General features: G+C 43.6%; 1 protein-coding gene across 5 annotated transcripts in view; it reads right to left on the bottom strand.

Annotated features, from left to right (window-relative positions):
• Positions 1-12,988, bottom strand: part of PLEKHB2 (pleckstrin homology domain containing B2) — a 35,838-nt gene that overhangs the window by 10,926 nt on the left and 11,924 nt on the right. For 4 of the 5 annotated variants that reach the window (XM_006153670.3, XM_006153672.3, XM_027773876.1 and 1 more), the window contains 4 exons: positions 10,437-10,481; positions 6,834-6,986; positions 5,911-6,013; positions 363-402 (listed from right to left, as the gene is read on the bottom strand). In XM_006153670.3, coding sequence (XP_006153732.1) covers positions 363-402; positions 5,911-6,013; positions 6,834-6,986; positions 10,437-10,473 — 333 coding nt within the window. In that variant the 5' untranslated portion in view covers positions 10,474-10,481. The remainder of the gene's footprint in view (positions 1-362; positions 403-5,910; positions 6,014-6,833; positions 6,987-10,436; positions 10,482-12,988) is intronic. The other variant, XM_014589840.1, reaches the window with a different exon arrangement.

The raw sequence follows: 12,988 nt of genomic DNA, 5'->3' as shown, positions 1-12,988 counted from the left end.
ACGTCCCAAAAGGGTCTATTTCCTAAGGCTGTGATCCTGGGCATACAAAGGACCCCATGGTTCTTTCTGAGTCTTCCCTATAAACCACAGCAGAATTCAAAGTGTTGCAAAGCTTTGAAAAATAGAAACACTTCTAGAAAACCACATTGGAGTAAGTATACCCTTATGAGGAAGGCTTCTCCTGTAAAATGTTTGGCAGCACCAGCTTGCTCGCTGTCAAGGACAGGTTCAGCTCTGCCTGCCCATCCATGGCTGGACAGCCAAAAACCCTGTCCCCGTTTCCCTCTCCCAATCCCTTACTGTCCTATTTGTTATATAAGCCCATGTGAAAATATCACTGGTGATTTCCATTAGCAACTTACCGTGTTTGTCCTGGAATCCTGGAGTGCAAATTTCCAGGCCCTGGAAAACAGAAAAAGAAAAAGGTTCTTTATGTGCGGCAATACAGCACGTCATTGGTTCTCACACATAGGATGGCATCGCAATTTTTGAAAAGGCTCATTTAAAGAACAGGTCTTCAAGGTCTTACCCCAAGAACCACTCGGTCAACTACTCAAGACATACACTAGGAATATGTAATTTACTTTTCTAAAAAATACATTTATAGCAGATATAACACATTTATACTAGTGTTTGCTTTATTTTTTTCTCTTTCATTTTTTTTTTAAGAGAGATTTTTTGCTTAAAAAAAATTGTTGTGCCTTTGCTGGAGGACACAGAGAGAGACAGAGAGATAGAAAGCAAGAAATCACCCCTCAGGGAGATGGTCACACCACAATCCCTCCTCCTCCATTCTCCTCTCGGGATTTTGGGCACATACACACATATACATGTGCCTGGAGTGACTTTCAGCCATCAAGTCTGGGACTCAAACCACAGTCAGCTATGTGAGAGTACAGCGATGTAACCATTATGCCATCTCTTGGCCCCTTGCTTTAATTTTCCATAAATGCGAAATGCACTGCAATTGGCTTTGTCAGTCGTATCATATACATACATCTACTTCATCTTTTTTGTTATAATATATTTCACAATACAAGCATATTCAGATTGTCAGCAATTTTTTGCCATTAAAAATGGTGCTGGGACCAGCAGATGGCCTACTAGTTATGTTGAAGGAGTCCTATGTAGTCACTTACGGTTCGAGTTCTGGACCCAGAGGCTTAAAACTCAGGCCAGGTGCATGTGCACCCAAACCCTGAGAGAATGGAGAAGGGACTGTGGCATGGCCATCTTCCCTGGGGGGGGAGGGGGGGTGTGATTTCTCACTTTCTGTTTCTCTGTCTCTCTGGTGAGCACACACCACGCCCTATAGCAAAAATCACTTTTATTTTTGTATTTTATAACTTTATTTATTATAATTATCTTCCACATTGATCAGAGAGGGACAGAGAAAGAAAGCGGGAGAAAGTGAGAAAGCAAGCCACAAGGTCTGGGACTTGAACCATGGTCGCCATGTGGGAGTCTAGTGCCTTTAACTACCATGCCACCTGCCAGTCCAGCAAAAATCTTTTTTTTTTTTAATTTTATTTAAAAATTTTTTTAAAGAAGGCCAAGATTTCTTTTTTTTTTTTTTTAGAATTATTTAACTTTATTTATTTATTTATTCTAATTTGACCAGACAGTGAGAGAAAGACAGAAGTAAGAAAGCAAGTCACCAGGTCTGGAACCCAAACCGCAGTTGGCCATGTAGGAGTCCAGCACCTCTAACCACCATACCACCTGCCAGTCCCTCTTTATTTTTAATTTGACCACAAAGACAGAGAGAGAAAGAGGGAAAGTGAGAAAGCAAGCTGCCAGGTCCATGACTCGAACTATAGTCAGCCATGTGGGAGTCCAGTACCTTCACCACACCACCAGCTGGCCCCTACCCTTGCAATCTTATGCAAACAATTCTATAGGTCAAATTCCAAAAATTGAAACTGCAAGGTCATAAGATGCCCTCTAGCTAAAATAATAAAAATTAATAAATACAATTTATTTTAGTAGGTACTACAAATGCCCTACGAAAAGGTTGTGACAATCTTAATGCCTATCAACTTTCTCCTATAAGGTCACAAAAACTAGATATTGGAATCTTGACTACACAGACAGGCAAATAGTAGTCTCCCAAATGCTGACACAGTTTGAGTCCTGGACACAGCAGCTTGAAAAATATACCAGTTACATGTCTGTGCATGCCTAAAATCTCAAGAGAGAAATGGAGAAGGGATTGCGGCATGGCCATATACCCAAGGGGGGCTTTCTCACTTTCCCTCTCTCTCTCCCCAGCAAGTACATATGCCCTATAGCAAATTAAAACAAAATCCTCTATTTCTAACCTAACTTGTGCCCTTAAAATTGGTAACATATGGGGACCAGCAGTTGGCATAATGGCTATGTCGCTAGACTCTCATGTAGTTGACCATAGTTCGAGTCCTGGACCCAGTGGCTTAAACTCACGCCAGGTGCATTTGTGTACCCGCCCAAGATCCCAAGAGGAGAATGGAGGAGAAGGGATTGCAGTGTGGCCATCCCCCCCAGGGGATGATTTCTCACTTTCTGTCTCTCTGTCTCTCTCTGTCTGGTGAGCACATGTGCCCTATAGCAAAAACCTCTTAAAAAAAAAAAAAAGGTTAACATATGGGAGTCAGCATGTGACATGGTGATTAAGGTGTCAAACTCCTGCATGGCCGACCATAGTTCGAGTCCTGGACCCAGTGGCTTGAAAATCATGCTGGGTATGTATACATGAATGCCCAAAATCCTGAGAAGAGAAGGGAAGAGGAGAGATTGCAGGATGGGCACCCCCCTAGAGGGTCATTTCTCACTTTCCCTCTCACTGCCTCTGTTTCTCTCCAGCAAATACACATACCCTATAGCAAAAGCCTAAAAAAAAAATAGTTGGTCACATATAAGGCCAGCCTGTGTGTGATGGTTAGGGCAACTGGGTCCAGCATGACCAATCACACAGTTCAAGTCCTAGACATGATGGCTTAAGAAACATACCAGGGGTGTGTACATGCATGCCTCAAATCCCAAAAGGAGAGAGAAATGGAGACGGGATTGTGTTGTGACCATTTCCTATGGGGGATGCTTACTCTTCTGTGTGTGTGTGTGTGTGTGTGTGTTGTTTTTTTGTTTTGGAGAGGTTTTCGCTATAGGGAGCGTGCGCTCACCAGAAAGACAGAGAGAAATAGAGAGAGAGAGAGAGAGAGAGAGAGAGTGAAAGCGAGAAATCACCCCCCGGGGGGATGGCCACACCGCAATCCCTTCTCCTACATTCTCCTCTCGGGATCTTGGGCACGCACGCACACGCGCCCAGCGTGAGTTTAAGCCACTGGGTCTGGGACTTGAACCGCAGTCGACTACATGGGAGTCCTGCAACATAGCCCTTATGCTAACTGCTGGTCCCCTTCTGTGTATTTTTGTATATGCACGCATGCATGTGTGTTTTTGTTTCTGTCTTTCTAACAAAAATACATGCCCACTGGCAAAAGTAATAAAAATTTAAAAATTAGTCACATATGTAAACCTCTGGTTTACCATCTAGGTTAATTAAGATCTAACCAACCCACCCACTCTTCCAGGACAAAGAAAACCCTATCTTTTATTAGGTTGACAGGAAAATCATGACAGTGTATTTTTTTTAATACATTATTATATTTATATACACAACAATATATTTTTAACTCATTCCTCCTCTACAAAAAACCTCCCATGTTCTATTACAATACTCTAAAATCCTAGTTCCAAATATTTTTTCACTATGATTTAAAGGAGCATTTCTTACATGTGATATCTCAGTCCACAGAAGAGCAATCATTAAAAGGGCTATGGGAAAAATGTTAAATCCCGAGTCTAGTCTACCAGCTTGAGAGCTGACAGCGCCCAACAGTGGCCACATTCAAATCTCTGAGCTTGTGGAAATGTTACCTTACATGGCGAAAGGGACTCTGCAGCTATAATTCAGGTTAAGGACCTTGAAATGGGGAGATTGTCCAGGTGGTTCCAAGCAAATCACAAGCCCTTAAAATCATATGGCCTTTCCTGGCTACAGAGAACCAGAGAGATGGCAGCGTGAGCAGACTCAGCCCACTTCTGCTGACTTTAAGGAGGAGAAACGGCCACAAGCCAGGGAATGCAGGAGGCCTCTGGAGACGGTGGAGGCACGGAAACAAATATGGCCTTCCAGACACTTTGGGACCAGTGAGATTCATGATGGACTTTGACTTCCAGTAAAATGTAGTAAAAATTTTTTATTATTTGAAGCTACCAAGTTTGTGGTAATTTATTATAGAAGAATTAAAAAACTGGTACAAAAGTTACACTTAACCTCTTTACACTTTTTTTTAAAGGAGTTTTTGCCTTAGGGTGTGTGCACTTGCTAGAGAGAGACAGGACAGAGACAGTGAGAGGGAAAGTGAGAAATCACCCCCAGTGGGGATGGCCACGTCACAATCCCTTTTCTTCCATTCTCCTCCCAGGATCTGGAGGATATAGACACACATGCCCAGTGTGATTTTAAGGCCATTGGGTCTGGGACTCAAACTGCAGTTGCCCATGAGGGAGTCCAGCCATGTAAAACAGCTATATCATCTTCTGGTCCCTACACCTCAATTTCTGATAAAAACAGGAATAATATCACTTGTAAAGCATGGTAAGGATTAAACATCTGCACAGCAGTTAGTTTACTTAGAACCTGGTACAAAGTAAGTGCTCAATATACATTACCTTAAACTATTTAATAGGTAATAACATGTAGAGTTCCAGCTTACAAAAAGGAACAAATTAGCTAGATATGTGGTCATTTCCCATCAGTCTATAGGGAAGCCACTTCTCTTCTAGGGTGTGTCATTTAAGATTCACTGAAATGAATTAGAAGACTGTGGAGGGGGAAAATGTGGCATCTGAGATTTAAAATAAACGTGGAGCTTGGCATGGATGAAACCTTTATACTGAGAGGCACTGATGTGAATGCAAGGACAGGTACTGACAAAAGAGCTACAGGAAGTTGTGAAAACGTGACCCATGCATGAGTCTTTCAGTAATCTCTGGTAGTGAATTCTCATGACATCCAGAGTTAACCCACTGTCATGGTACAAAGTGAACAGAAAAACACCCATTCTTCTAAGCAAATTTAATTCCGTCAGTTTCTTCCAGATTAAACATCGGTGCCAATGTTAACAGTCAATAAGATTGGGTATTCCTCTTATAATTCCTCATCCTTTCTACAGACATGACAAATGAAAATAACCATAAATGGGAACCAGCAGTTAGCGTAATGGCTATGTCGCTGGACTCCCACGTAGTCGACTGTGGTTCGCGTCCCAGACCCGGTGGCTTAAAACTCACGCCGGGCACGTGTGCGTGTGTGCCCAAGATCCCAAGAGGAGAATGGAGGAGAAGGGATTGCGGCGTGACCATCCCCCCTGGGGGGTGATTTCTTGCTTTCTGTCTCTATGTCTCTCTCTGTCTGTCTGGCGAGCGCACGCACCCTATAGCAAAAAACCTCTCCAAAAAAAAAAAAAAAAAAAACCAAAAAAGAAAAAAAAAAAAAGCTGTACGATAACATGTCAGTGCTTTTTAAAAACACAAGAGAACGAGATTTAAGAAATCATTCAACTGTGTCCACTGCCCAGTGTGAATCCAATAATCCAAGAAGAAAGCACGAAGCAACTGCTGCTCTTCTCTGCCATTCTCACCATGATGGGATCCTGCCCAGGCAGGCCTGGAGAGGCAGGAATTACAGCCACAGTTACTCACTGGTAGAAAGTTCCTGTTACACGTCTCTCACAGATCTGCACATCATATAAGAGTCCCTTATTCTGCTGCCAGAAAAAAAATTCATTCCTACTCTTTTATCTTCATAATTGGACATTAAAACATAAAATAACTATTAATTTAAACAGAGACGAAACTAGAACTTACAAACAATCATCTGTGCTTTCCGCACAAAGACTGATAGTTTTCCCGTCTCGGCAAACAATCTGCAGCATACAGTCTTTTGATTTCCCATCAGGAGGCTGAATATCTATTAAAAAAAAAAGTAGGCAGGATAAAGAAATAGTGTTTTTTCAGGATTTCTTCTTATACAGTCTATGACCTAACAGATCAGATAAATAAAAGATTACAATAAGTCAAGTGCTACATCTGAAAAAGAGCCCTTGGCCTGACTACGGAGGAGAAAGGAAATTCTGCCTGGTAAGACAAGCTGCTGAGATTTCCACAGGATCTGTTCCTTTAAGTGAATATAAGGAACCCACAGCATTGTAGATTTTAAGAAACTGAATGCAATCACCTTCAAACAAATGCCAGTTTCTAAGACACAAAATCAACAGTCTAAGGAGATATATCCTTCCTGGGGCTCCCAGTGCTCTGGGTCCTTCTCCATAAGAGAGCAAGGGCTGGTGGGTCTAACTCAGATGAGAAAATTGGTTTGCCCAACCATATGGTTCACGATCTAAGCACCTGGGGTCAGATCATATAGCCACCTCTCCTAAATGGTACCCTCCTTCAATTTGTTAATGAAAGCAACTGGAGCCAGCCAGTGGAGTAGTGGTAACAAAACTCTGCACTGCTGGACCAGACAAGAAGGTCCCCAGTTTGCATCCTGAGGCTTCCCTGTGACAGGGAGGCAAGTGTGCACATGCCTGTACTTGGCGCTGACTGAAGCTTATGTGTGAGGACCCTCTTGAGAGTGTTGTCTATCTTCCTGTGTGTGAGTGTCTCTCTCTCACATGTGTGCACCCACATAAAAATATAAACAAAAAAAGAAAGTTGAATAGGTAAGGAAGAGGATCTATGAATGAGGAAAGGCAAACAAAAGAAGCTGGCAAAGACAGATTGCTCACCCCGACACTCATGCCCCATACGGATGTTGATACAGTCCACAGGCATGAGGACTTTATCCTCAACACTCTGCCGAGTCTGGTCATCGTAATAGATCAGGTGACCATCTGACCACAGGTCAAACCAATTCTTCTTCCAGCGCTTCAAAATAGTACCTGAAAAAAATTGGGAAAGGTAGGCTTTGAGCAGAAAGAGCAGACTTTGTCCTCTAATTCACAGAAGAAAAGTTCCCAGTGGCCTCCTAGCATGCCTGCATATAACTACCCAGAGCAGTGCATTGAAATGGAACTGAGAGCAGACCACAGTTGCCTGAACACCCAGGCTAGAACAGGGCTGCATGCAACACACCACAGGCACTGAGAAAGCTGCTAACCCTCTTGAAGACCCAAACTTTAAAAATTAGGTTTGAGGGAACCAGCAGTTAGCGTAATGGCTATGTTGCAGGACTCCCACGTAGTCGACCGTGGTTCGCTTCTGGGACCCGGTGGCTTAAAATTCACGCCGGGCGCGTATGCGTGCATGCCCAAGATCCCGAGAAGAGAATGGAGGAGAAGGGATTGCAGCATGACCATCCCCCCGGGGGGTGATTTCTCGCTTTCTGTCTCTCTGTCTCTCTCCGCCTGGCGAGCGCACATGCCCTATGGTGAAAAAAACCTCTCCCCCCAAAAAAAAAAAAAAAAAAAAAAGGTTTAACAATATTGGCTTTTAAGTTAATGAAATTAATGTCTATCATGTAATTCCTCATATATAACAAAACTTCCACATGCTATCTAAATTTGCTAAACTGATTCGAAAATGCTGAACTATAAAATTCTATATTGAAATAAAAATAACACCTTCTGCTTATGAAAAAATGTTCTTTTTCTTTGTTTTTAAGAATTTGTGGAGGCCTGCAGATGACATAGTAGTTCAGTCAGGACCAGGTGGCTTGAAAATCATACTGGGCACAAGAGCAAGTATGTCCAAAATCCCAGGAGGAAAATGAAAAAGGGACAGTGGGATGGCCATCCTCCCGTGGGGTGATTTTTCATTATCCCTCTCACTGTCTCAGTCTCTCTATGGCAAAAACCTTTAAAAAATAAAAAAGTCCACATGGACCCTTTTCTTTTCTTTTGGATAGGTTTTTGTTATCAGGCACGTGTGCTTGCCAGAAAGACAGAGACAGACAAAAAGCGAGAAATCACCCCCAGAAGGGACGGCCATGCTGCAATCCCTTCTCCTCCATTCTCCTCACAGGATCTTGGGCATGCACGCACACGCACCTGGTGTGAGTTTAAGTCACCAGGTCTGGGACTTGAATCGAGGTTGATTACATAGGAGTCCAGCAACGTTGCCATTCCGCCATCTGCTGGTCCCCACATGGACCCTTTTCTAACATTTCCCCTCTTAGAAGCCCACAGGGTAAGAGGGTCCCCTATTATGATGCAGATGCAGAAATGAACCCAGACACCGACAGTGGACACTGCAGAACATTGGGCCTAGGGCTTGCCTCCCACCCTGCCACCCACCACTCCACCACCTAGTACGTTTCTGTCAATATGGAAAGATTCACCCTTTCATCTATAATCTTGGACCAAGCAATTATTTATACAGGCTATAAGGGCATTGTCTACCAGGAAGGAAAACTCCAATAGTGAACTAAGAGGTCAGTTTTAGCTTACCGTCATCCCTTTCTTGCCTCCACATACTGCCCACTGCAGCCTGTCCTTGGCTGACGTGTACAAGTTCCAGTTGATGTACCTCCCTCTGTACCCCTAGGACTGCTACTGGTGTCAGCCCTATATGTGACATCTAGTGTCCAACTGGAGCCCACAGCACTTACCCAAACTGACTGGAGTAGGAACACCAAGCAACTATCTGATTGGCAGTACCTTAGTTTGCAGAGACGCCCAAATGGAACCATGCAGACAGGCTGAATGATCAGGTTAGGGAGTCCTGCCCAAGTATCTCACCCATTGTCAAAGCCTTGGCTGCAGACTCCCAAATCAGGCTGCCTCCCAAGGTCAGATACTGGGTCTTTGCATTCTACATGGCAGTGACAGGAAAGGGAGTACTGGAGACTGCTGTGGAACTACATGTACACCTCACTGCTCTGAAGCCCAATGCATGGAAGATAGCTGCCTGTGTGATACTTCGCTAGGACTGATATTCCTGCTTCCGGCGCGTAGGGAAAATCAATCTACCATCTGGGAATGGGGTCAGGGAGTGAGTCTTCTGAAAAAGCCATGGACCAGGATGCTGGAACAGTTGTGCAACTTACTTAAAAGTTATCTATTTCATGTACATCACTATACTCAGCACTGACAGGGCCACAACACCATCAAAGACATCACTGTCCACTATGTGCAGAGAAGATTAACGCTGATTTGTGGTAGAGAAAGGAAAGCTTTCCCTCAATAGAGGGTGGAGTGGGGCAGAGGGAGAAACCAGAGACACTCTGGATCTCAAAGACCCTGACCTCTTCAAGTGAGAACTCTGCAACTATCCCATAGAGCTGTGGTAAGAATCAAGCCACTTAAAATCTCTACAACTGGAACAGAAGCAAGCTGCATAAAGAAGAGTTTTCATAAATGATTTGAGGTATGAAGATGATTCTTCACTGTTAGACTCAACTTTAGCCAAGTATGAAGGTTTCCCTCAAATGTAAATCCAAGCCCCAGAACGATAAGCAGGGTGTACTACAGCTCAGTTGGCTCGATTTTTGCTAGAATCATAAATGGTACAGTAGTCACTTCCTCTTAACTCTGCTCTTTCCAGAAGGATAGCTGAACAATCTATCTGTTCTTTAATAAACTGAGCTGGTTCTTTCTGTTTATAAACACACTGTGAATCTCACCAGGAGAAGCAGCCTCAGAAATAGACAGCCAGAACACAAAAGAGAAGTCTAGAAGAGTGGATTTCAATCCCATAAATAAGAAACTGAAGCTATTCTATAGTCCATTTGGGGATATCAAGTTTTGGTTTCAGATAAACTATTTCCTTCAGGTCAGGTCTTCACATAATTATGAAGACTTCAATACTAGACTCTTGAGTCACCAAATCCCAGAAGATGATACTTAAGGATACTATTTACTCCATGCCCAAATAGACTTGGTCAGATTGAGATGGTCTAGGTCAACCAAGGATGCAGGGATCAACAGATGGCATAATGGTTACATTACTGAACTCCCACATGGCCAATTGCGTTTTGAGTTCCGGACCCAGAGGCTTGAAACTCATGCCAGGCGTTCGTGTGTGCATGCCCAAAATCTCAAGAGGAGAATGGAGAAGGGACTATGGCATGGCCATCCCCTAAGGGATGTCTCTGTCTCTCAGGTGAGCACATGTGCCCTATAGCAAAAAATCTCTCTCTAAAAAAATAATAAAATAATGATCAAGGAGGCTAGAGAGAAAAGTATGACAGTGATGGACATGGTTTCTTGGTAACTGTTAACTCAGCATTGCAGAGGAGCTCCGTGTGCACAAAGACCATTCACAGAGCTCTAAAAACATTCAAGAGGAAAGTCAGGGCAAGAACAGCAATAAGTCTATACTATATTCTTAAACATGACCTCAGTTTTAGCAAACGGAATTAAAGATCTGTCCTAAAGTCTATCTGTACTCACTCTGTCGCAGCAGCCATCCACTCTTCACAAATGCCATCTCTTCACCTATAAGAGGAGAACAGGCAAGTTCAAAATTATACCAAATTAAGGAAATGATAGCCCGTGCAGTACCATTCTCAATTCTCATGCCTGTCAGTGCCAGCTGAGGAAGGGCACAATCCCACTTGGCCTCACTAGCCCCTGGTACTGAGGCCCTCAGTAGGGTCCTCGTTACAACTCACCCTGGCCTCACCTCACCATAGACTTGGTCAGATTGAGACAACTAGGTCAACCACCAATAATCAAAGATGCAGGGATCAACAGATGGTATAATGGTTACACCCTTCTCCTATTCCAGGCTTCAGCCTCACTTCCCACCCTTCACCACTCTTGCTGAATCTGACTCTATCCCAGAGACATAAAGTAGTACCACTGAGATTTAGCTCTGTCAAGGGCTTGAGGTCTAGGCCCAGATGCCTCAGCGTTATGGCAGGCATGCCCAGTCCAGTGAAGACTAGAGCTAGCAGGTGGAGTGGCCTGGCCAAGGCAGAAAACCTGAATTCATTAAGAACAAGGTTGATAACTTTTTTTGAGAGAGAGAGAGAGATTTTTGCTATTGGGCATGTGAACTCACTGGAGACACAGAAAGAAAGTGGGAAATGATCCCCCAAGGGGCATGGCCATGTCATAATTCCTTCTCCTCCATTCTCCTCTCAGGATTTTGGGCATGCACATACATGCACCCAGTGTGAGTTTCAGTCCCCAGGTCTGGGACTTGAACCACAGTTAACCACATGTGAGTCCAGCACCTTAACCACTATGCCACCTGCTGATCCGAAGGCTGATAACTTTAACTCCATAAAAACAAAAATCTGTATGAAAGAAAACAGTCAAAAAGAACAGTGACAGAGGCCAGATGGTGGTGCAGTGATAACACAACAACTGGACACACAAGGGAAAGGTCCTAGGTTCACATCCCAGGTCTTCAACATCAGGCACATACACGCCTATGATCCTGGATGGCTGATGCTGGAAGTAGATCACAGTGTGAGGACTCTGTTGGGGGTGAAGGTCTGTATCTCTCTTGTGAAAAAAAATTAACTAAAAAAAAAAAAAAACTAAAAACCCTGTGACAAATTAGAAAAAACACTTATAACCATATGGCAGCAATGAGCTTATTTCTTTCACTTACACAGCTCACATGAATCATAAAGAAAACGCAATCAATGCTATCCTAGTAACCTAATGGCTAAGGAAGCTAGACACATGGTCAACCAAGTTCTAATTCTGGCCCTGGCAGCTTGAAAAACACACCAGGCATGTGTGTATCCATCCCCAAATCCCCGCATTATGGAGAAATAAAATGGAGAAGAGATTATGGCATGGCTATGCCCCAGTGGGTGGTGATTTCTCTCTCCCTCTCTCTGTCCTTCCTGAATCTCTGCAAGCACAAGCACCCTCTGACAAATTAAAAAGCAAAGAAAAGGCAATCATTTGGCAGTTCAGGGAAAAACAAAAATGGCCAATAAACTCTTAAAAGATACTCAATTTTTCTCTTAACAGACAATTCAAGATATGGCTTAACAATTTTACCTATTATATGGGCACAAAATACAATCTCTGTGACACCTCACCCTCTGGAAAATTAAAAAACAGTATCACCTCCATGACATCCTGCAAGGAGAAAGCATGATGGCAAAGGAAATAGCTATCCCAATCTTCCTGGAGGGGAATTTGACAAGTTTATCCAAATTTGACAAAATTATCCAAACTATGGAGCAGCTCCGCAGTACAGCAGTAATGCACTGCTCAGAAGCCAGCTGGAGACCACAGTTCAAATACCCAGCCTAGTCAGTCTGAAACACACTGGGCACTCGCCAGTGCCCAAGATACAATAGGCTGGAGGAAGGGAAAATAGTGTTACCAAGTGCTGTGGAGGGTGTTTCTCTCCTTCTCTCTTTCTCTCGCTCCCTCTCTCACATACACATACACACTCTATCATGAATGAAAAGCAAAAATCTCTTTAGTTACAGAAGTCATATTTTGACCCAGCCATGTCACCATTACTAGCAATCTGCCTCATTGATACATGTGCAGAGGTGAACCAGCCTAAGTAGATAAACGTATTCACAACAGACATCTTTACCACACACACACACACACACACAATAGCCACAGCCAACGTGTCCTCAACAGAGAACTGGTTAGCAGGCACCTCCATACATAGCAGATAGGAAGGAATGAGGCGTACACACCTCACACCTGCCCAGCTATTTTCTGCAAGGACTCAGAACCTGTGTCTCCAGAGGAATGTGGGAATTGTGTGTGACAGAACAACGGGTGACTAGACCTGTTCCCCCTTTCTGTACTGTCTAAATTTGCTTCAAACAATTTGCCTGAAGCCAGCCCTGTAGCCTAGTGGTTAAGAAAGTCACATGACCAACCATGCAGTTTGAATCTCAATCCTGACAGCCTGAAAAGCACCCCATGCCTGCCCCAAATCCCAACAGGATGGAGAAATAAAGAAGGGACTATGGCGTGACCAAGCACCACTGAGGGGTGCTTTCTCTCTG

This window comes from Tupaia chinensis, unplaced genomic scaffold, assembly GCF_000334495.1.
Source record: "Tupaia chinensis unplaced genomic scaffold, TupChi_1.0 Scaffold000386_1, whole genome shotgun sequence".
Classification (NCBI taxonomy): Eukaryota; Metazoa; Chordata; class Mammalia; order Scandentia; family Tupaiidae; genus Tupaia; species Tupaia belangeri.
Note: the sequence above shows the minus strand (reverse complement) of the source record. Positions and strands in the feature narration are given on the sequence as shown.